Consider the following 22,271-nt stretch of genomic DNA (forward strand, 5'->3'; position numbering starts at 1 on the left):
CTGCATCTTACCGGTTATAAGAAGGAGACTTGGAGCCCTCGCCTCGAGTGTTAGCATCCCCATCCATCCTCCATGATTGTCTGTACACATAAGGAAGAACAGAAAAAAAGACAGACGTGAAGTGACAGCAGTGCTACAGCCCTGCCAATAAAGACTCCAGAAAAGTTTCTGTGCAGTGTCTTGGGTTTGTTTACTGGAGCTTCATCTAGAGATTCTGAGGACAGCTGCAACAGTTGCAGCACAGCAGCAACCTCCCAACATGATAGGTTCAAGAAGAAGGAAAGGAGGTAGAGGAGGAGAGGAGGTAAAAACAGGGCACATGGTGATAGCAGAAAGGAGCCATAAAGGTGATGCATTATATGGTTGGAGCTGTAAGTGGCATGAGACAGTGTCAGCCTACTGGGCTTTAAAATAGCAAAGAAGGTATCACAACACAATTGCACAATTTGACAGAAACGGGTAATTCAATTCAAGGCCAGCTAAAGCTAATTTGCACAACCAACACTTGTCTTTTACTTTACCAGAAACAACCTTGGCACAAGCATATACTCCTTCCTTCACAAGCTATGCATGGTTCCATGTTTTTGTTCCTAGGAATGATTAGTTGCATGAACAGTTGTTTGAACAGAGTTCTAAATCAAGTAGCAGGTTTTAAGCTGTTCATGTTACGCTGCACTGACACCGAGTATATATAATCATGTTGGATTAAACCATAGACTGTATAAATAATGGACGTAGTATCCGTGACATCACCTATCTGTTCTTGAAGTGTTTTGAAGCCAATCGTCGGCAGGTGTGGCGTGAAATCGCTGACAAAATTATCGCGAGCATAGACGAGATCTTCGCACGAGAAGTAGAACCACTCAAATTATAGTGACCATGCAGAAAAATTGTTCTTGTGTGCGCTTACACATCACTCACATGCAATATTTCTCTGCTCAAGATAGCATATTTTCAGCCAGTGAGAGGAAAACTACCTTTAGAGCACGTGCTGAAGTGGACTGAGCGCTTACAGATTTAATCATTGGTGCAGCTGATTCCCCTGCGCGCTGTGCCATTCCTGCTCGCAGGTAACAGAGCTGTTCACGCTCAAGTATATTTTAGTTTGGTCAGTCGGGGGGGCGCTGCTATTTACGAGCTCCTTGGCTAATCTTCCAAGATGGACATCTTTGCATGTAATTCTCTAAAGTGGAGACACTCCTCTTTAGTCCCCTCAAAGCTGTAACGTGGACAAAACTCCATCTTCCACAATGTGGACCACAGCTATAAAGTGTCTCTGTTACATTGTGTTAGCTTAGCATTAGCTAGACCTCTATGCGATAGTTATCACAATGTGGTGTTCTATAACTTAGACCTTTGTTTGGATGTTGAGTAACATTTATAGTATCAACAAGTTTTTCCTCCTTGTGGTGTTTGATTGTGTAGCGTGACAGCATTGAAAATTGAAAATGCTTATTAGGAATAACCCCTTGAGATGTATCATCTCGTTTTCAAGGGGGTCCTACAAGACAAAAATATAATACACAGTAACCAATACACATATAAAAAGAACAAGAACAAGTAAACTAAACGAAGTTCGACAGCATTACATTACAAACATTACATTACATATATACAGATGTATATATGTAGATAGAAAGATCATAGTAGAAAAAAGTAATATCTATATACATATATGCACACATATATACACACACATACACATACATATGGAAATCTTGTTCACAACAGAGCATACTAAACTCATGAAAACAGTCAATATAAAGTGGTCTAGTAAACAGTCATATTAGTAAGAGTGATAAGGAGTATGATTGAATCAATTGAAAGGGTTTAAGTATGTTATTATGGACAGGTACCGCTTGTTCTATAATAGGATGACAGGACATTTCTAAACAAAGGAAAGTATGATATGGACCAAATATTTGCAGTGAGAAAAAACAATACATTTATTGATCTGATTGTTGTTTAACATTCTCGCAGTTCCACATTCACTCAACATTTTTTGTCATATATCTTACCTGTTCATCTAGGAGTTTAAATATTCAATATCATTTGTGATGAAGTACAGGAGACATTTTTGGGGATATAAGTCATGGTCATTAAATAACTGTCATCGGATCATGTTAAACAACACTTCAGCATGGGCTTCATATTTTGAGACCGGAGGTTTCCGCTTAGATTAAACTGATGGCACGTTATTGCTGAACTACTTGTAATCACTGTATATGACATGTACTTCCATGCTTTATTTTCTGCAACATGCAGTGGACTGACTCATAAACTACTGTTTTAGTATTTTATGTAAAAAGAAAAAATACAAAAAGGATATTTCAAAATGTTGTTTTTCAACAGGACTACAATGCTTGAGGAGTGGGTTTAGAAATTAACACCCTTTACTACTTTGAAGTTTTAACTGTAGCACAGCTGCGATTTGTGGTTAATATTACATGTTTTAATACTTTTGCTCATACTGCAGGTAATCAAACAATCCCAACCAACTCTTACATCCAGGTCCTTTTTATGATGTTCAGTTTAGTTGAAGCAATTGAAAGTGACGATCGAATAGTACTTTGGCTTGAATTGCCCATCCCTAGTATTGAGACTCTTGTGAAAACTAACAGCACCCATAACATCCTTTCAAACCATCTCATAGCCTTTAACTCTAAAAAAGCGTGGCCAGAGCTTATCCCTGATTTTTCAGAGAGAAAGCAAACATTTTTGAAAAAATCAATGGAAATGCAATCTATTGCCAGAAACTCTACAAAAAGTTGGAGGACAAAGGCAGTAAAGTTATTTTTTTGTCACTGGACAGGGATCAATAATGGAGGCCAAAATAGGGCAACATTTACAAAAACAGTGTCTCTCACTGCTGTGAAAGCTCAAGAGCACATTCTCATCTCAACCCAGAGTAGGCTTATTGACAGGCTTGTGGGTAGAATTAGGGAGAGGTTCAAGAATGTGAGCAACTTTGTCTTTCTAGCTGCAAAGTTTGCCCACTTCAAAAATTTACCAAGTTAGGAAAGAAGCGAGACATTTTTTTTTTCATGCACGAGTGTGAAACACTGATAGGTGAGGAAGAAAGCCCCGTCCATCAATAGATAATGCTATACGAGTTATTTATAACCCTTGAGGATATATCCTGTGCTGAGATGTCTATTGCAGTGGGCTATACGGTAAACAAATTGCTCATGACAGAATTAATTTGAAAAATAAAAGAGGATAACATGAATCAAATATGATGAGGTGCACTTACTTAGCATCTTCACATTTTTGGTATTGGAATCAAGCTGAGGATGCAGAAATCTATGTCCTTGTAAAGCAGATTTTCACCTGTCTGGTCCTGAAAAAAAATGTTACCAAAGAATGACATAAAACTAAACTTGACTCTGAATACAACCTTTTGAAACCTATGGGGAGGATGTTGGCTGAATGGACCTGCCCATCTAAAAATGGAATTGATGGAACCAAATTCTGAAAATATGAGTATTAGTGGCAGACTGTGAGAGGGGCTTCACTGAATGAAGATGGGGAGAACGGACTGGAGTCAGTCTGGGTGTTGACATAATGTCTGACCTATTGTTCTAGGTAACATCCTCGGGCCTAAAGAACTGCGGTACTCGGACTGCTTCAGCAGTAAGTGACCTTATGAGTCAGTGTGATAGAGAAGTGAGTCTGATTTTGGTTTACTCATAGGTCAAAAGGGGCATGCAAGCCCATAGTACAATTTGTAGTCTGTAATCCTTTAGAACATGCTGTAAGCTACTTCAACTACTGTACTCTGAAGACTGATTTTTTTTTTCTTTTTTAAATAGTCTTAGGCTTTGCAGCCTTGGATTGAAAATCTGATGAAAAAAAACAAATTGTAAATATATTTTTGAATGGCTTCATTGCGTTCTGCGCCAGGAAATCTAAAATTTCTGGAGATTTTAGAGAGAAAAGATTTTCAATGAAAGCCAAATACTAGTGCAAAATATATTCTTGCTCTAACTTAGTAGTGGTATTTCTTGTAGAATAAGTAAAGATAGAACAACCTTTAGACTAAGGATGCACCAAAAATTCAGCCAAAATGGTCCAAAGGTGCATTTTCGGTTTCCGGACGAAATACTTTTATCACCGAAACAACACGGCAGAAACAAAATGTTGTGATGATGCAAGCAAAAAACCGCGGCCACTACGCGCTTGTCTGGATAAGGGCCAACATGTCTGCATCCGTTATTCTTTTAATTGCAGCACTAAAGCGTCTTCTAAGCAAAGAGGTTGAGACAGACCACGGAGTGAAAACAATGAAAAGTACACTCTTAGAGTCTGTCAGCAGACGCTTCACTGAGATCTATTCAGATCTTCTGCACTTCATCACGACTGTACTTGATCCGAGTTATAAAGATCATTACTTGGATGTGGGAATAAAGCAGCGTGCACGAGAAATGATCCAGGACGTGATGGATGCGGAGAACCCGCTTGGAGAAGGAGAAGCGCACAGCGCAGGAGAAGGAGAACAGAGCGCAGAAAAAAGGACTCGTCTCTCTGAACCAGATGAGGTGCATGCACCCTCGTTGTCTGATATGTTCAATGAGATCCCGGATTTTAGTGAGGTTCGTACACAGTCATAGCCATAAATGCAATGGTAAGAGAGACCGGGGACAGTTGTAACATTTTTGACATTTCTGTCTATAACTTTGAGCTCTTTTAACCCAGTGTGTTCAAACTGCTATACAAACTAGCTTCAAGTGTCTGCTAATAAATGGCCTAGGAAATGCCTGTGCAACACAAACAGAAAATGCATGGCTTAATCTCAAATCCAAGGAATGAAATGTTACAACTGTCCCCGGTCTGCTTACTAATAATTGACATAATCGTTTCTTTCGGTTTTCAGTTTTCGTCCTTGGTTTCCTCATTTTCTCGTTTTCGGCCAAGAATTTTCATTTCGGTGCATCCCTAATTTAGACCCCTTAAAAGCTCTCTCTTTTGTGTCACTGCAGCGACAACAGCACAGCATCCACAAACACTTTTAAAATCACACAACAAGACAACAATTCTACCCTGTGAATGATTTCGCAGCAGGACAGCACAATAAATCTAACTGTCAAAAAGAGCCCAAGGTATACTGGCCATGCTTTCACTCTATTTTGCCACTCAGATGAAGGCCTAACCAGCCGTCAGCTACACAAAGATTAATTGATGTCAATGAAGTGGTTAAAAACAACTGCTAATAGGAGCTACTTTGGATTCAAGAGGGACATGTTGCAAACAAAGGTACTGTGCAAACATACGAAACAGCAGACGGATGTAAAAACTTTTTGTTAGATTTGATTTTATTATTATTATTGCTATAGTAAATGATTTGATAGCACAGATTTTGCTCGTATTGTTCAGGCCTATTTGGCTGACAAACTATCATTACAGCAAATCAATTCATAACATAATCCAGCATGAATACACTTGGAATAAAAAGTAAACTGCATTGTATGCTTTTCAACTGCTGACACCATGTAAACTCAATCCAACCAAAGGAACACGTGATGGAAGAAAAAGAGAAGCTGCATTTCACTGTATCCCTCTACTAACCACTCTAATCTGATCATTACTTCTCTTGAAAAACTGCATGTTTGTTATTTAACAGTGATGCTTACATTATTTGTAGGGCATGTGGGCATAGTGTCATCCTCACACTGCTGAGTTTCAGGCACCATGTCACCTAACAAAAGTGAAAACCTAAGCATCATTTTCCAAATGGAAAGCTTTAGGAGGGAAACATAGCCTTTGTCCTGCTTCTCTTCCCCCCTTCTCCAATAAATCAGCGTCATTGTCACTGACAACTGGACAGACTCCAATTTTGAAAAGACATTTCACCATGCCAAGCCAGGGACACATAAAATGTATCCCTAAACATATTCCTGTCTTGATGTTTCACTGCCATTCATACTGGCCAAGTGTTAAACTGCTTTTGTTGAGGGAGCCTATAACTTTAGAAGGCACCCCATTCTGTAAGATTTGATTTACTTACACACTATAAAATAATGTAGCCCTTTCTTTCAGCCCCCTTTCACTTATTCTGATAACTGGGAATGGCTGGAATCCATCAAGAGGTCTGGGCAAAATGTTGGTGTTAATAGAGCTGAATGAAAATGCACAGCAACACTTTTATATGCATACCAGCATCTATTGAGCGAGCGGTGTGTGCCATTGGACGCCATATGTATTAAAACATGCACTTACATAACATTTTGTAGTTTGTTTTATAAAAAAACTATCTTTGAACTTTGTATGTCTGTGTCATTTAAATAAATGCCTTAAATATATTTATATATATATTATTAATCAATGACTAAATAAAGATAGTTATATTTTCTGGGAATGCCCAGTAATACAACCTTTCTGGGACAAAGTGATGAGAGCGGTGGGAGGGATTTTACATGTTGGTAGACTATCAGAGCCACAACATATAATCTTCGGAAGTACATCATTTGAGGGGCTAGGACACAACAAAAGATACATACTCAGGGCTCTTCTCTGAATAGCCCATAAAACAATCACTGATCTTGCTCAACCACCTTCCTCCGACTATGGACCAATGGAAACAACGACTTCGAGATGTGAACTGTATGGAAAACTTGACTGCAAAGCTGCAGCTAAGGATGGAATTATACCAGGATAGATGGAGATCTGACATAGACTATTTAACACAATAAATGTCTTGTAAGGATGTTGTGCAATGAGGTGGGGTGAATGCAAACAGTCACATTACAATATTAGCCCCTTCACCTCCTTCCCTCTTAGGTGCTCTGACTCTGCTGGTTGGTTCGCCTTGTTTGTTACACACTTGTACATTATCTGTAAAACTTGTTTATGGTGTGCTGTATGTGAGACTTTTTGTCAAGGAACATGTTTTAATAAATGTTCAACAAAAAAAAGGAAAAGAAAGTTGCAGCCTATTAATAAAATAAACTATTAAAAAAAGTATGTATTATTATCATAATAATAAAACCATTCCAGAACTTGAAGTATCAGGATCAACTTTGTTCTCCAGTCAAGGCATTCCTTAAATCAATTATTCAATAGTTAGAGGATCATCTAACCCTTTACCCCCTCAGTGTGGTCCAGTGTGAAAACAATTACAGGTGTACGACAAAACAAAAATTTAAGGAACATCAATTTTGAAGGTTTCAGGTCAAATAGTGAGCTTTAATACATTTTTTTAAAGTGGTGGATTTCTGAAAGCAGACTCTTATCATACTGGTGCCTAAAGACAGCAGCCCCAGAGCCTTTAATGATTTTAGGCCCTTGGCCCTCACTGCAGTTGTAATGAAGGTCTCTGAATGGCTCGAGGAGATGGAGCTTGTTAAAGAAACCGAGCACACACTCGATCCTATGCAATTTGCCTGTAGGGCACATAGACAAGTGGAGGATGCAACAATCATTCTCCTTAACCTCATGCTTAAACATCTAGAAGGTAAAAAAACACAAGCCAGACCGCTGTTTATCGACTTTTCTTCTGCCTGCAATACAACCACATGTCTCAGCCACGCGGCTGATCAAACATTTAACTGGAGTTCCAGTTTGGTAGGGTGGATACTGGATTTTATAACAAATAGAACACAAAGGGTAAAGGTGATGGCATCTAATCTGTTTCTTTTTGTTCTTCTACAGGCTCATCTCATGGGTGTTTTCTCTCGCCCTTACTTTATATTTTCTAATGTATCCAAAACAAAAGACAGAGTTATAGATTTCAGAACCCATGCTTCAACTTATGATCCCACAATCATGAAAACAAGGCTGTCGGATGTGTCTACAGCAAGTGGCAACCTCTGGGCTCAAAATATGAAGCCCATGCGGAAGTGTTATAAACTGCAATTCATCGATAATCCGCTTGAGGCTGGCTGCAGAAACACCGGAAACCTCATAGGCACCAATTCAAAAAAGACGATCTTTGCAGCATTAATAAACATGTTTACAGCCTGGTTCAAAAACAGCTTGGCTCTACGTATCTAATTTCTCTATCGGTACACACTGTACGGGGGGTGAATCTTTTTCTAAACACAACGGTACAGAAGATATTAAGATAACGAGTTTTTGGTCAGATAAGGACATGACTGACTTGACTCCTGGACGGGAACACATAGCTGTTAGCTAGGAGGCTCAAACTCCACCTCTTTATGTCACAATATGGCTGGTTGAGTTTCGCATTTCCAATATGGCTGCTGCCATCGATTGGCTTCAAGACAGGGCTCAGGAACAGATGGGTGACGTCACGGATACTACGTCCATTATTTGTACAGTCTATGCTTGACAGATTTAAATATCTTGCTACAGTTATAGATTCTAGACCGATCTTCTAGGCGAATTGTAAAGCAGTTTGTAAGAAGGCACATCAGTGCTTGATTTGTCAAAGAAGAGTGTCTCGTTTCCACTCGGTCACAGGCTTGGCAGACTCCACCTCTGATAAACATGATTACATGAACGTGTGTCTGTCATCAAACTTTGTCCTGGTCGCTCTAATCAAAATTAAGTTCCAATATATCAAACAGATAAAAAGTCACCTTTTCACTGCATTACCAAGTGCCAATGAAATGTATCACATTCCGATTGTCGGAAAAACATGAACTGCTAATTCCACACATTTGTAATGTGTTTAAATAAAAGCTTGATGTGAAAAGTTTACAGATAATCAATCAATCAATCTTTCAATCAATCTTTATTTGTATAGCGCCAAATCACAACAAACGTTATTTCAAGACGCTTTTACAAACATAGGAGGTCTAGACCATACTCTATGTCAATATATATCTAATCTATCAGAATATATATCTAAAAAAAAGAAAAGAAATGTTCATCAAAGACGACAGATTGGCCATAATTCTCCTGTCAGCCACCACCTCCACAGGGTATTTCAGTATTTATAATGTATTTCAGATAAAGACTGAAATACATTTTTAAAGATGACACGAAAGAGGACATGAGACTAGATCATTATAAAACAGTACAGAAAGGTAAAGATTGGTGCATAAAAATCATCAGAGTGGAGGAAAATAAATGTTTGATGCTGTACATTTTCTGTGATCTGCAAACTATGAAACAACAACTATTTCAGTATTCAGTCATTTTAACAAACTTGTTTTCGAGCAATTTAATATATGTATCTATTTCTTTCATATTTACAAACAGAAGAAGAAAAAAGAGAAATCTTTCATGTGATGATTTTTCGTTGATATATATAGAGTCTTTATCTCGTGTCAGTCCTGATCCCTAAATGTCTTGGTCTTGTCTTGGTCTTTCCATGTACTTTGCCTCTGTCATGTCTTGTTATAGGTTAGTCTTGACTTGACTACAACACTAGTAACCTGTTGTGAAAACAAAACAGGTCTGTCAGGTTAAGGCAAATTATAATCTGACTGTTCACATCCTTTGAAAGGTGAGTTTTAGCTTCTTCCTAAGCGAAGAACAAAATGCTACAGAAACAACTTTGTACCTGCAGCTAAAGCAGTGCTTAACAAAGATAGCACAAGATGATGCACTTTAATTATGTAAGGATATTTCAACTTATATATGGGCGTCTGTCTAAGCACTTTGTCACGACCTGATTTATTGATTGGACAATGTCTGGTTTTCATGTATTATGTCTGGATTTCATGTGGACTTTGAATTTGTGTTGCTGCAACATGTTTTTTTAATCTTGGAATGCCCAGTCTCCCAGCTGCACAAGCCATTTACCTTCTTGGGCAATAATAAAGAACCCTTGGACCTTGAACCTTGTTTTTCCTCTGTATTGTGCCACAGTGATAAGTGAAAATAATAAACAAACATCATAAACTGGGGGTCATCTATATTTTCATTTCTGTATTTCAGCACACATAAGAGCCAAAGCATAAAAGAGACAATTACATCAAACTTGAATGCAATGCTGCAAGTATTGCTGATTTTTTTATGACCTTTTCAAAATCAATAGAGCTACATCCCTGTATCCACTGTATGTACGTATAGAATGCAGTAGAGAGCTGAATAAAAAAGTAGTTTTCAGTACTGCTTTCATTGTATTTTCAGCTATTATTCTCATAAATGGATGGAAAAACAGTCGGGCTCCAAAAGGCCAGGTTATGGTCTTAACAATGAATACATTGTGCGTGCTTCCACCTCAAAATGAGGCCAGCTTTGAGATTTTATATAATGGTTTCACTAAGATCAAGCCCTTGAAGGTACAGTAAAGGGGCTCTAAAATAGCACTCAGGGATATATCAGAACTTTAAGGACAACATTGATGGTTTGAGGCTGTTTTAGATGTTATTTCATTTCCATGTGATACATAGATTGAAATAAATGTATGACCAGTTGATAACTGAGTAACCAGTACAAGCCAAAATAGCCTAAATATACCTTTAAAAAGGTACCTTCAGTTATAGCCATAATCTGCTGCCTGAATTCAACAGCTGGAATGACAAATATAAATAAATAACAAATAAATTGCTTGTTCTTTTTGACTGAATGACTGAAAAAAGCAAAAGGCTGAATTCCTCAGAATATCCATTTAAAAGGAGATAATGATCCTAAACTCAGACCATAGACTGTATGAATAATGGATGTAGTATCCGTGAAGTCACCCATCTGTTCCTGAGCACTGTTTTGAAGCCAATCGTCAAGCCAACACTTCCGCATGGGCTTCATATTTTGAGACAGGAGGTTACCGCTTGACTCAAACTAGAGGAAAAAGTGTAAGAGTAAGAACTGTTAATAAAAAGTGATATTCAAATAGGTAGCAAGTGACTTATACTGAATTTTTATGGAGGAAAGTTCATTATTTATCCATTTGTTTAGCCTCGTAAAAGTCACTGAAAAGTAAGGCTGTTTGAAGATCCCAACCACTGGAGAGCAGGGTCCTGACAATGGAACAGAATGAGAATAGTTCTGTCAAGCAATCATTGTGCATTAAAGCCTGCTTGCTGCCTCAAAGGCCGCTTATCAGACTTCCTTGGGATGTTACACGCAGCCTTGTCTCAAAGTGAGTTGCTGATTCTCTGTAAACTTTTGACAAGGACACACTACAGACGGATCGGTTTAAGTCAGGGAACACAGACAAACTGAACTGAGCTGTCTGTGGGGTCCCTGATCAGAAAAACCATGTCAAGGCAACTCATGAGAATGAGTCCGTTTTTCAAACAGTCACCATCTTGTCCAAAATTGCAGTCACAAAATCAGAGCCAGAGTGAACTTTAAAATACAACTGTAAGGGATGGGATGTTGTAATACAGCTTTCAACTTATGATGAACAGCCTCTAACAAGATCCAGTACAGTATCAAGAAGCTTGGCTTATTCCTACAGCGTAGTGGTGCAGACTTGTTTTATGCAGCTTAGGAGACAACCCTTGATACAGTCATTCATGCTTTAACATCATCCCGCTTGGACTACTGTAACTCATTGTATACATGTCTAAACAAACATAGTTTGCATAAGTTAAAGCTAGTCCAAAATACAGCTGCCCGACTCCTCGCGGAGAGAGACCACATCACTCCTGTTTTAGCTTCCCTTCATTGGCTCCTGATACATTTCGGAATTGGTTTTAAGATTTTACTGTTGATTTTCAAAACACGCTCTGGACTCACACCCCAGTACACATCTGATCTCCTCACCCCATATGTGCCCGGCCATACCCTGAAGTCCTCAGCCAAGGCTCTTCTTGTAGTCCCACAGTCAAGGCTGAGGACCAAAGGTGACAAGGCCTTTTCTGTCAGAGCCCCGACCCTCAAGAACAACCTCCCCGAGGAGATCAGATTGATTAGCTCTTTTTATTATTTTTCAGGCAGCATCACTGGCAGGTTTTTATTCTTTTATATTTTCATATTTCTGTGCCTTTAATTGTTTTAATCATTTATATCTTGTTGTTTTTAGTCTTCCAACATTGTTTTATCTTAACCTTTTTTTATCTTCCTTCCTGTCATTTCTTTTTGCTGTCATCTCTCTGCAGGTTATTGTCTATATTTACAGACGGGAAGTCACATTTGGATTGGATGGAAATCCTGTTTTCCCTCACCATAAATGTCTTAAGTCCTTATAGTAAACAGAATAATAACTCAATACATACTCTGACTAAGCTTTTTCCTGACAATAATACACAAACTGCACTGGCAAATTGTACGACTGGGAAACTCCAAGTCGCTGTGTAAGACAACCAAGAGATGCACAGCTGACTCACCACAAAAAGAAAAAGTGAGGACTGAGGCAGAAACAAATCCAGACACATCCATGACCAGACTCAAGGAGGCAATCTGTCTCTGAGCCAAGGGACTCCTACAGAGAGAGAAAACACCATGCCATCTTTTGGCTGCTGTGTAATCAAAGATTGGTATCTGAGTATGCACAACTGAGGCCCCAGTCTTTATTACTACACTAATAATAACTTCTTATCTCGGAGGGAGATCTCCAACAGTCATCTCTAATAAGCAGATAATCCACAATGCTGACAACTAGAGAAATCCTATTTAGAAGTGACTGAACTTTTTGGCAACATTCACTCCTTTTGTTCAAGGAGTGACTGACATTAGTTGAAGCATTACAGAGCATAATCAGGAGGGACACATTAAGTATTATCTTTGGGCAAATTCTTTAAGCCGTTAAAAATTAACAGTAACTCGTTATGGAGTGTAAAGTTAGTGTCTGGAGCAATATGATAGGCCAGTTATATCTTTGATAGTACAATAATCATCACCTTAGTTAATGGACCTGTGCAAATGTGCAATAAATGCAGTGAAACTGTGATGTGGAAAATGATTCAAATCATAAGCTGGATTACAATTCCCAATTGAATCCTGCTTTCTAAATACAAATCTCTTTCCAATACAGTAATGGTTTTACTGCTCCAAAATCTCCACTGATGACATTGGAGTCGCACACACACACAAAAAAAAATGTATCCTGCAGCCCTCACTAAATCTGATTACAGCCAGCTTTGGTGAGAGTGAGAGAGCAGGAGAGATTGAAAAATGGTGAGGAAATAATTCTTGTTTTTTTTCCTATTGGCTCATTGCCAGGAAGTGGGATCCAAAGTATAAATGTCAAAGACTGGAGGACAGGCAGGAAGGTGAAGCCAAGTTATTGCTGAGTTGTAGGGGCTTGACAGCTCAGGAGAGTTAATTTGATGTAGAAGTATAAAAAAAAAAAAGGTAGAAAACATTACATTTTTTCTTCATCACAATCGTTTATCTGCATAAAGAGTCCTGAATCTTTCAAGATCAACTTCAGCAACTAGCAAGTGTTAATTCTAAGGATGCGCAGTTATTTTTCAAATATTTGGATATTTTTTCACTTGGTAAAAATAGAAGAGTTACTGCAAATATTTTCTCATTTTAAAAGTACAATTTTTCATAATTTCTACCGGTGCTTGGTTGTAATACAGTATTCTCCCCAGACAGTAGCTATAGAGCATCTTAAAGTTGTTTGCTAACCGCATTTTATAATAGAAGAAAAATGCCAACTGCATTAAATAACTAAAGAAGAAGAAAACCTTAGCGACAGTCGCAGCGATTTTCTCCATTTCTGTATCTCACGGTACTACGCATGTATTTCCAGAGACTGAGCATGACTGTAAAATGTAAACATACACACCACATGCGTCACAGAAACACCAACATATAGTTAGAGACAGACGCTGTCAGTGCCCGATACTAGCAGCACCCCGCCCCACACAAACAGGCCTTTAACAGGACAGGTGCATCTTCGGGTTAAGATGACAGTCCTCCCAATTCTTGATTAAAGTGACATAGCCCACAGGTCTGCTTCCAACACTCTCCTTCACAAACTGGATGTCATTTACCATGCTGCTATCCGTTTTGTCACTGGAGCCCCATTCACCACTGTCACCTGTACTCTCAGCTGAACTGGCCCTCACTCCACTCTTTTCTTTTTTCAATACATGTAGCAGATTTTTATATTCCCTGATAAACACAAAGAATCCAATCTATGTTAATCCAAAATGCAGGGATATCTGTATTACAAGGTGAAGTTGGATAAAGTTAGAAAGATATTCACAGATTCGACCTTCTCGGATCAATTAATATCTTTCTAACTTTACCCAACTTCACCTTGTAAACATACAGATATCCCCGTATTTTTGCATTTTGGATGAACACAGATTGGATTCTTCGTGTTTATCAGGGAATATAAAAACCCATATTAGGAATACAACACAAAATCCAATTTTATTGCTATATTTGAATGGAAAATGGCTTTTGTTTGTTTTAACATCTGCTACATATATTAAAAAAAGAAAAAATGCCTGTTCTTTTGTTTTCCGATTTGTGTTTCAGAATTGGAAATAGAATGAACGGAAGGTACACGGACCTTGATGCCAATGATTATCTAACAGTGTTTTGGCTTGTAATTCCCATCCCTAGTTAATTCATGTACCTTTTTTTCCAAACAGGAAAAGGAGGTTGTGACTGAAAGTCAGGCTTAACACTTACCACGTCCACAAGTACCTCTAACATAACTGTGGTGGAGGATTCTAAAAGTATAAGTTTGCAACGTATTTAATGGATCTGGGTTTGACTGCTGGCACCCTACTGCTGACCCTGGGGTAATCCCTATTCAGGCACACATAAGTCAGTACTGACTGATGCCCACCTCCTCCTCACTCTTCTCTCCCTCAGTCTCAGCTAGCTGTCTTCATTGTTCCATGAGCTGCTGTAAAGCACCTCAATACTGTATTTCTTCCTGTCACTGGGAGGCAGCTTTACACCCTGGTGGTGCAAAGCTCCTGTGCTAAACCAAAGTATGGAAGTTAATACTTCAACCCCAAAAGTTATGTACCAAGTAGTACACAACTCACAATATTAGTGTAGGCTATATAACACTTTATAATATTTCTGAAATGCAATTACAAAAGGATGGACTGACATCGTCTTGTGAGGCACTTTATTTAACGGGAAGATTGGATTTTCTTTTTTTACTAACAAGAGGATGTTTTAAGCCTTAAGTGTGAAAGATTGAATGTTCTGTTGAACTGAAGCACTTTTTATTGAAATGTATCAATATTCAGGTGACAAAATGTGTTTACATCATAAAATAAAGAGTTCCTAAAGTTGAAATAGAATAAAACTGAATAAATGGATTTCAAAAGTGTCTAAAGAATCCCCAGGAATTTTGTAGAAACCACACAAAAAAAAGACTTATCTTGCTCTCTATTATGTTTTTTCTCAACACGTGGGCTTTTTCTCCTTTCATAAAGTCTATCCACTTCCATCTATTCAGCAACAGTGTTTTGAGAAAGTAAGTGTCAAGAGGATATTGGTGTACGGCTGACTCAAGAGTTGGACAAGGAGAAGAAATTGATTTTGTCTGGGAACAACAAAGAAGAAGTGTGTATCTATCCAGACTCACTGATGTTATGTTCTGAGCTGTTTTAGATTCAGCTCGACACTGGGCCGGTCTTAATGTTATTAGAGGTTTAAAACTGAGAGGAAAGAGGAAAAGTGGAGAGGCTGTGAGAGACAGAAAAGTGGAAAGAAAGATGGCATACAGACGAGATAAAAGGTTGACTGGGTGTGTTGAGGGGTAAGAGAATGATACACTGGCTGCCAGGATTGGAAGATGAGGGGGAGCGCCAGATGCGGTAAACAGAAGTATGGAAGACTCAATACAGGGATGCCAGGAAGTACTGTAATGAGATGCATTTGATCAGAAGTACATCCAACAGTCAGAATGTTCATTCAGAAGGACAGGTAAGTTAAAGTAAAGTTCAACTGAGAGTCAGGCAGAAATATTGGCAGTATAAAAAAGTAAAGTCAACAAAGTATATACCGGCCAAGTGCACACCCACACGAAGAGCCTGCCAACGAAAGTTAAATTTATAACCTGAGAAGTTGCATTTCCAAGATGACAGTCACAAGCCTCTTACACATTCCAACTGCACAACAGCACCGTAAAAAAGTTCTGCCATCAACATGCCCTTATACTGACTTGTTGCACCTCAAAAACAGAGTAATATTGGTGTCCCAGTGTGTCACATCACATTGTAGCATGACCAGAGCGAGAAGCTCAGTAGAGAGTAGAGCATAACTTTGTTGTCTCCGAGGGGCAATTTTTATTTCTGATATCCTATATTGATATCAGATATCGGTCCAATATAAGCACACCGATATAAGCAGTACATTCCAGACTCTGCTCAAGCACTTCTATCCAGCAGCGCCCGGATCCAGCATGCAGAGCCCACTTGATCACAACAACAGCGTGTGCTATGAGTAGGAGTGATGTCGGCCGTGTGGCAGTATTTTTCGTTGAAGTCCGAAAAACATGTTGCAGCTGAGTGCAAAACTTGTAATGCACAAGTTTCCCGTGGTGGCACAGGACCGGGGAAGTTTAATACGACCAACCTCAACGCGCATTTGAAGAAGCATCACAAAAAACAGCATGAGAATTTTCGCAAGCTACCTCTGTGAGCCCACTATTGAACGTAAGAACAATCCTTTACATTACTGGAGAGCAGTGTTGTTTTCGTTTACGAAAATTATGATGGTACGACTCATTTCTTCATGATGAAAAAAAGAATATTACGAGCTAAAGTGCATCACTGATAATAAAAACTCTGACAAACATAAGTTTAATTTTCGTTAACAAGACGATGACAAGTTGACAGTGTTTTAATGGACAGTTACAAATCCATTCTTACTGTTGTTTAGTATTTTAAATCAAACTTTTTTATCGCACAATTTAACAAAAAAACACAGAACAAAACCAGAACCAGACTCAAACAGAACTAGAACCAAACTCAAGCATACAGAACCAGAACCTAACTCAAGCAAACACAAACAGAACCAAACTCAAGCAAACAGAACCAGAACCAACTCAAGCAAACCAAACCAGAACCAAACTGGTTCAAGCATACAGAACCAGAACCTAACTCAAGCAAACACAAACAGCATACAGAACCAGAACCTAACTCAAGCAAACACAAACAGAACCAAACTCAAGCAAACAGAACCAGAACCAACTCAAGCAAACCGAACCAGAACCAAACTCAAGCAAACAGAACCAGAACCAACTCAAGCAAACAGAACCAGAACCAAACTCAAGCAAACAGAACCAGAACCAACTCAAGCAAACAGAACCAGAACCAACTCAAGCAAACAGAACCAGAACCAAACTGTAGCAAACAAATCCAGAACCAAACTCAAGCAAACATTATTAATTTCTCCTCCCAGAGTATTTTTCTAAATGTATTTCATTGTTTAAAAAAGGCCAGTAAAGGATTTGCATATTAAAGTTTTTGAATTAACAGTATTTGTCACGGGACTTGTCTTTTAAGGGTTGCATTTTTTTAAAAATAAATAAATCACTGAAAGTATAGGTATTGGTATCGGGTAAATAAATTGCCAAAAAAGTAATCGGTATGGTATCAAATCATAAAAGTGTGGTATCGCCCAGCACTACTACCTATACCTGATAACAGGGCAGTATTTTTAATACACACATAATGGGAAACTCAAATGGTTGATCAAATTAGCAGAAAAGTTCTAGTAATTAGAGGAATTTACACGTTTGCAGAATGCATAGTCACTGATTGTGGTAATTGTTTGGCTGATGACCATTTTAATACTATGGATATATTGCACAATTCAATTTGATGTTATAAAATGCATCCTAACATCCTTTTCCTAACTGTAAAATGTTAAACTCTTGAATGCAGATATCAACTGCACTCTAGTTGAAGTTGCAGCAAGCAGAGGACACATGCAGCTGCCACAGCCCTTTCTATTAATTGCTCTGCCAGCCCAGTGATGCCTGTTAGGGCAAACATGTCTCATGAGGAATGTTCATTATCAACACTTGCAGTGTGTTCCCCATTAATATGACACGAGTCTGCATAATATGCTGAAGTCTATAGTGCTGACTTTTCACTCATGCTAATGGTGTTAATTAACCGGGCATGATGTATTAGTTTGAGCATGGACTACACAGCTCCTTAAATTGGTTTTGAAAATTTCCCTTGTGGTTCACCGTATCACCACCCACATTTAGGCAAAAATACACAGCAGTTGTCCCTAAAAACATGTACCTTACAGTACCCCAGGCCACCTTCCAGGCTGCTCCCCATCAGTCCAGGCTGAGGTCCAAGAAGACAGGACAGAGGCCCAAGCCCACAGGCTCCCTGCTGCCCAGGAAGTGCTCGGAGCTTGCCTCGTAATTATTCTGCTGGCCCTGTTAAGAAGCCAAAGACTCTCTCCCTGCTCCATTACTCATACACTGCCAGAGACACTATACAGAGGCATAGAGGCTCCCCAAGCTGCATCATCACACAGCTACTACTGTGTAGGCAGTGGCACACCTGTAAACAAACAGAGCAGACCCAAGGTTGTACTTAAACTTCAAACATTCCCTTGTTCAACAAGCATATGTAAGCATGGTGTACTCACAACACAATATCTGCCTGAACTGCATTAAGGGTTTAATGTTAGCGGTCTAACAACATGCTTCAAATGAATAGCTTTTAATCCAGACAGAGAAGAAGACAGCTGAGGAGGTGCCCAGCGGCATTTGCATTAAATGTTAGAAGTCTCAAACATGCTCACAGATATAAAGATGTTCTTCAAGATTACAATGAAAATGGGCCAAGCGAAGGTCCAGATGGTGACATTATCAGTGATCTAACTCTCACATATCAAGCACTCGAGCCAGATGCTCATTTGAACACTGAAAAAGTAGCAGTTAAAAGAGAAAATGAATCAAAAACATAGACTGTATAAATAATGGACGTGGTATCCGGGACGTCACCCATCTGTTCCTGAGTGCTGTTTTGAAGGCTATCGTCGGCGGCAGCCATATTGGAAATGCGGAACTCAACCAAGCATGGTGTGACGTAAAGAGGCGGAGTTTGAGCCTCCGAGCCAACAGCTGTGTTCCCGTCCGGGAGTCACGTCAGTCATGTCCTTATTTGGGCAAAAACTCGTAATCTCAATATCTTCTGAACCATAGAGTGTTGGAAAACATTCACCTACGTACAGTGTGTGCCGATAGAGAAATTACCTACGTAGAGCCAAGTCGTTTTTTGAACCAGGCTGTAAACATGTTTATTAAAATGCTGCTAAGATCTTCTTTTTTGAATTGGTGTCTATGTGGTTTCTGTAGCCAGCCTCAAGCGGATTCTCCATGAACTGCAGTTTAAAACACTTCTGCATGGGCTTCATATTTTGAGACCGGAGGTTGCCGCTTGCTCAAAACCCACAAAATGCCATATGTTAACCTTTCATCCCATCAGCCACATCTGACAGTGGGACACACGAATTTTAGAGAATATATAAGGACAAAGTAATTTAACATTTATATACATCGATGTTGCAATTTTAAACATATCTTTGTATGGCATTCAAGTAGCCAGTGAACGACAAACATGCAGGATATCTCTTAATTATGTGGAGTACTACAGCTTTATTGGATCACATGTAGATGTGGAAGCAGTCAGCCAACGTGTTGCTTTGAGTAAACTAGAGGCCTGTACTGAATCCATAAATCTAACATAAATGGCTAATTCAGCCCATGCATCAGTGCTGTATTTTGTCTTATAATGTAAAAGGAAAAGAAGACATAAATCACCAGTTTAAAGAAGTTTAACTGTGAGAAATGAGAAAATATAAAACTATACACACACAAGCATGTCCATATCTTACCTGTCTCCAACACCTCAAGTCATTAAGCTTAAGATAGATGTACTATGCCATAACAAATCCCCAATAAGGTTGTGCTTTTCTTGTGTCATTTTAAAAGGTAATCAGCATTGTTGATTTAGTACTAGTACTTTACCAAGCGGCAACCTCACACTAGCGCAACAGCAGTTAGGTTGTGGTCCGCATATCCATTACAGTTTGGCAACGATTGGCCTCAAAACAGCGATTCAGAAACAGATGAGTGATGTTACGGATACTACGTCCATTACAGTCTATGTACGTTACCTACAGTCATTGCTCTCCCCTTATGTAATATTTACGGTGACCATGAAGTGACTCAGAGAAAGTGTACATTTGAATTAATAAGCAGATGCTTGATTTGATCACTTTTTGATTTGAACAGTGAAGCCATCCTCAAGAAGGGCCGGATCTACCTCTACTTCCTGAAGATGCTGAGGTCCTTGAACATCTGCAGGACAATGCTAATGATGTCCGAGTCCACGGTTCACAGGGCTGTCCTGTTCCCTGCTGTGTGCTGGGGCAGAAGGCTGAGGGGAGCAGACAACAACTTACTTGACAAACTGATTGGCAAGACCAGCGTAGTGGGTGTGGAGCTGGATTCTCTGACAGTCATGACAGAGAGGAGGATGCTGTCAAAGTTTCATGTCATCTTGGACAACATTCACCACCCACTCCATATCGTGCTGGTTAAACACAGGCGCACAATCAGTGTTCAACTCATTCTGCCATGCCACAGGAAGTCATTCCTGCCTGTGGCCATCAAACTGTACTACTCCTCCCTCTGAGTGTCACACACACTGTCTGGCGGTGGATTTATCACCCTTAGAAGCTGTAAACTTCTCCATTATATGTCATTAATTCTGACTGTGAGATCTGATTATAAAACGGTCAACAACTTGTTCATTATCCTACGAGTGCATTACTGATAAACTGAAAAACATTGTCTTTCACTAGGGCTGCTGTACCTTATAATATCTGTATTTCCAATGCTGTAACTGCTCTAATATCCCTCTATTCTTACCGTTATATTGTGTAAGAGAGCAGCTGTAACAACCACATTTGTCCTCAGGATAAATATCGTATTTCTGATTCTGATTGAAACAGAGGCAAGTATGCCAGCAAACAGTATGAACAAGTTGCAACTTCTACTTCGGACAATGTGATAATTAGTTCTCCATCAATCCATGGATCCCATGCGGTGGAAGATGGTCTGAACAGGTCTTACTTCAACTGTGATCCATTTCACTTTAACATTGACGGATGGCCGATATCAGCATCTGCCTTTTTTAAAAATCCGACAGCCGACAAGAGATCAATTTAAAACTGGGTTATTTTTATTTTATTTGGCCTGTGAAAAATATTTTTGGCTGGTAAATTTTTGAAGGTCACTAGCCAATGGCAGATGAGGTAAAGAGTTAATTTTACGCCGTGCCTACAGTTACCCTCAAGAAGGCCCTTTCTTAAACCCTGTTGTGGATCCTGTCAGTGATTGGACCACACTTGTAGTTAATTTATGCTAGACAAACATTCAAATGTCCTCTTGCACACAGTATAAAAATAAAGTGGATCTAAACAAACTGAAAGTTTTCAAGGTGATCCAGATGCTCATTGCAGTAACCCAGTTACAAACACAGTTTGGGATCCCACAGCACTGCAGAGTGTCATCCAGGAGGATGTCAAGAGAGGGGGACTTCACTGAGAGGGGTGTGGGCAAAGAGGGAAAAGCATATAGGCAAAGGAGATCCACTTGCTAGTTACTCAAACAACAGCTCCATCTAGTGGAGTAGTTGATTGAAACTACAACAGTAAATGAAGTAACAGCTTTGGGTTCCTGAGCAAGCTGACTCGTGCTTTCAACACTTGTTCAGAGATTTTGGTTTTAGGTCATATCTCCTAAGGCAATTACTATGCAGCTCCTCTGTGACCACAGAAGCAAATGACAACATGTTTATGGTAACAAATAGAAATCAATTTTCAGTAAAACAAGTAAAAGAAAACCTTGATTCTACATTTTGCATGTATAAGGCAGCCTCTGGTAGCTCTGTTAAGTTTTCCTTCACACACATTTGCATCTTTGACCAAAACACTCACCCTCAGCCCCAGTATGCCCCACAGTTCTGGTGCTTTGAACTACTTTTTCTAACCTTCCTCAGAGGTTACATGGAGTAGTTTAGCCTCATGACATAGGGTTTTAAGATGATGGGAGCTTTACCTTTGGGTCAAGATCTCATTTTCAGTCAAAAATACATTTTAAGCTGATATTTTAATTTCTATTGAACTAAAACTTTTTGAGATGGAAATATGGAAACACAGGTTTCTAAGCTTTCCAATAACAGAGGCAAACATCCTTGAAGAATCCTGGAGATTCAACAGAGAATGTGACTTTTTCAAATGTGGCTTAACTGTTTCACACACATCAATGATCGCAAACAAAACGTTGTTCCTTCTTTCATATGTTATGTTATTAGCTGTTCTTGCAACAATAACCAGTCACAATTCACTAGACTTGTTTCTTATGTCCCTTATAGCTGTTAAATGTTAAAGGGTCACTGACATGACGTGCATATTTTTGTGTTCGAATCCATTATTTTCTTGTGAAACAATTT

At 39.1% G+C, this 22,271-nt stretch overlaps 1 protein-coding gene across 3 annotated transcripts in view; it reads right to left on the minus strand.

Moving 5' to 3' along the window:
* Positions 1–22,271, minus strand: part of inpp4b (inositol polyphosphate-4-phosphatase type II B) — a 341,040-nt gene that overhangs the window by 317,163 nt on the left and 1,606 nt on the right. For 2 of the 3 annotated variants that reach the window (XM_034687459.1, XM_034687457.1), the window contains exon 2: positions 12–80. In XM_034687459.1, coding sequence (XP_034543350.1) covers positions 12–67 — 56 coding nt within the window. In that variant the 5' untranslated portion in view covers positions 68–80. Of the gene's footprint in view, positions 1–11; positions 81–22,271 lie in introns of those variants that run through there. The other variant, XM_034687453.1, reaches the window with a different exon arrangement.

This window comes from Notolabrus celidotus, chromosome 7 (assembly GCF_009762535.1).
Source record: "Notolabrus celidotus isolate fNotCel1 chromosome 7, fNotCel1.pri, whole genome shotgun sequence".
In the NCBI taxonomy this organism is placed as follows: Eukaryota; Metazoa; Chordata; class Actinopteri; order Labriformes; family Labridae; genus Notolabrus; species Notolabrus celidotus.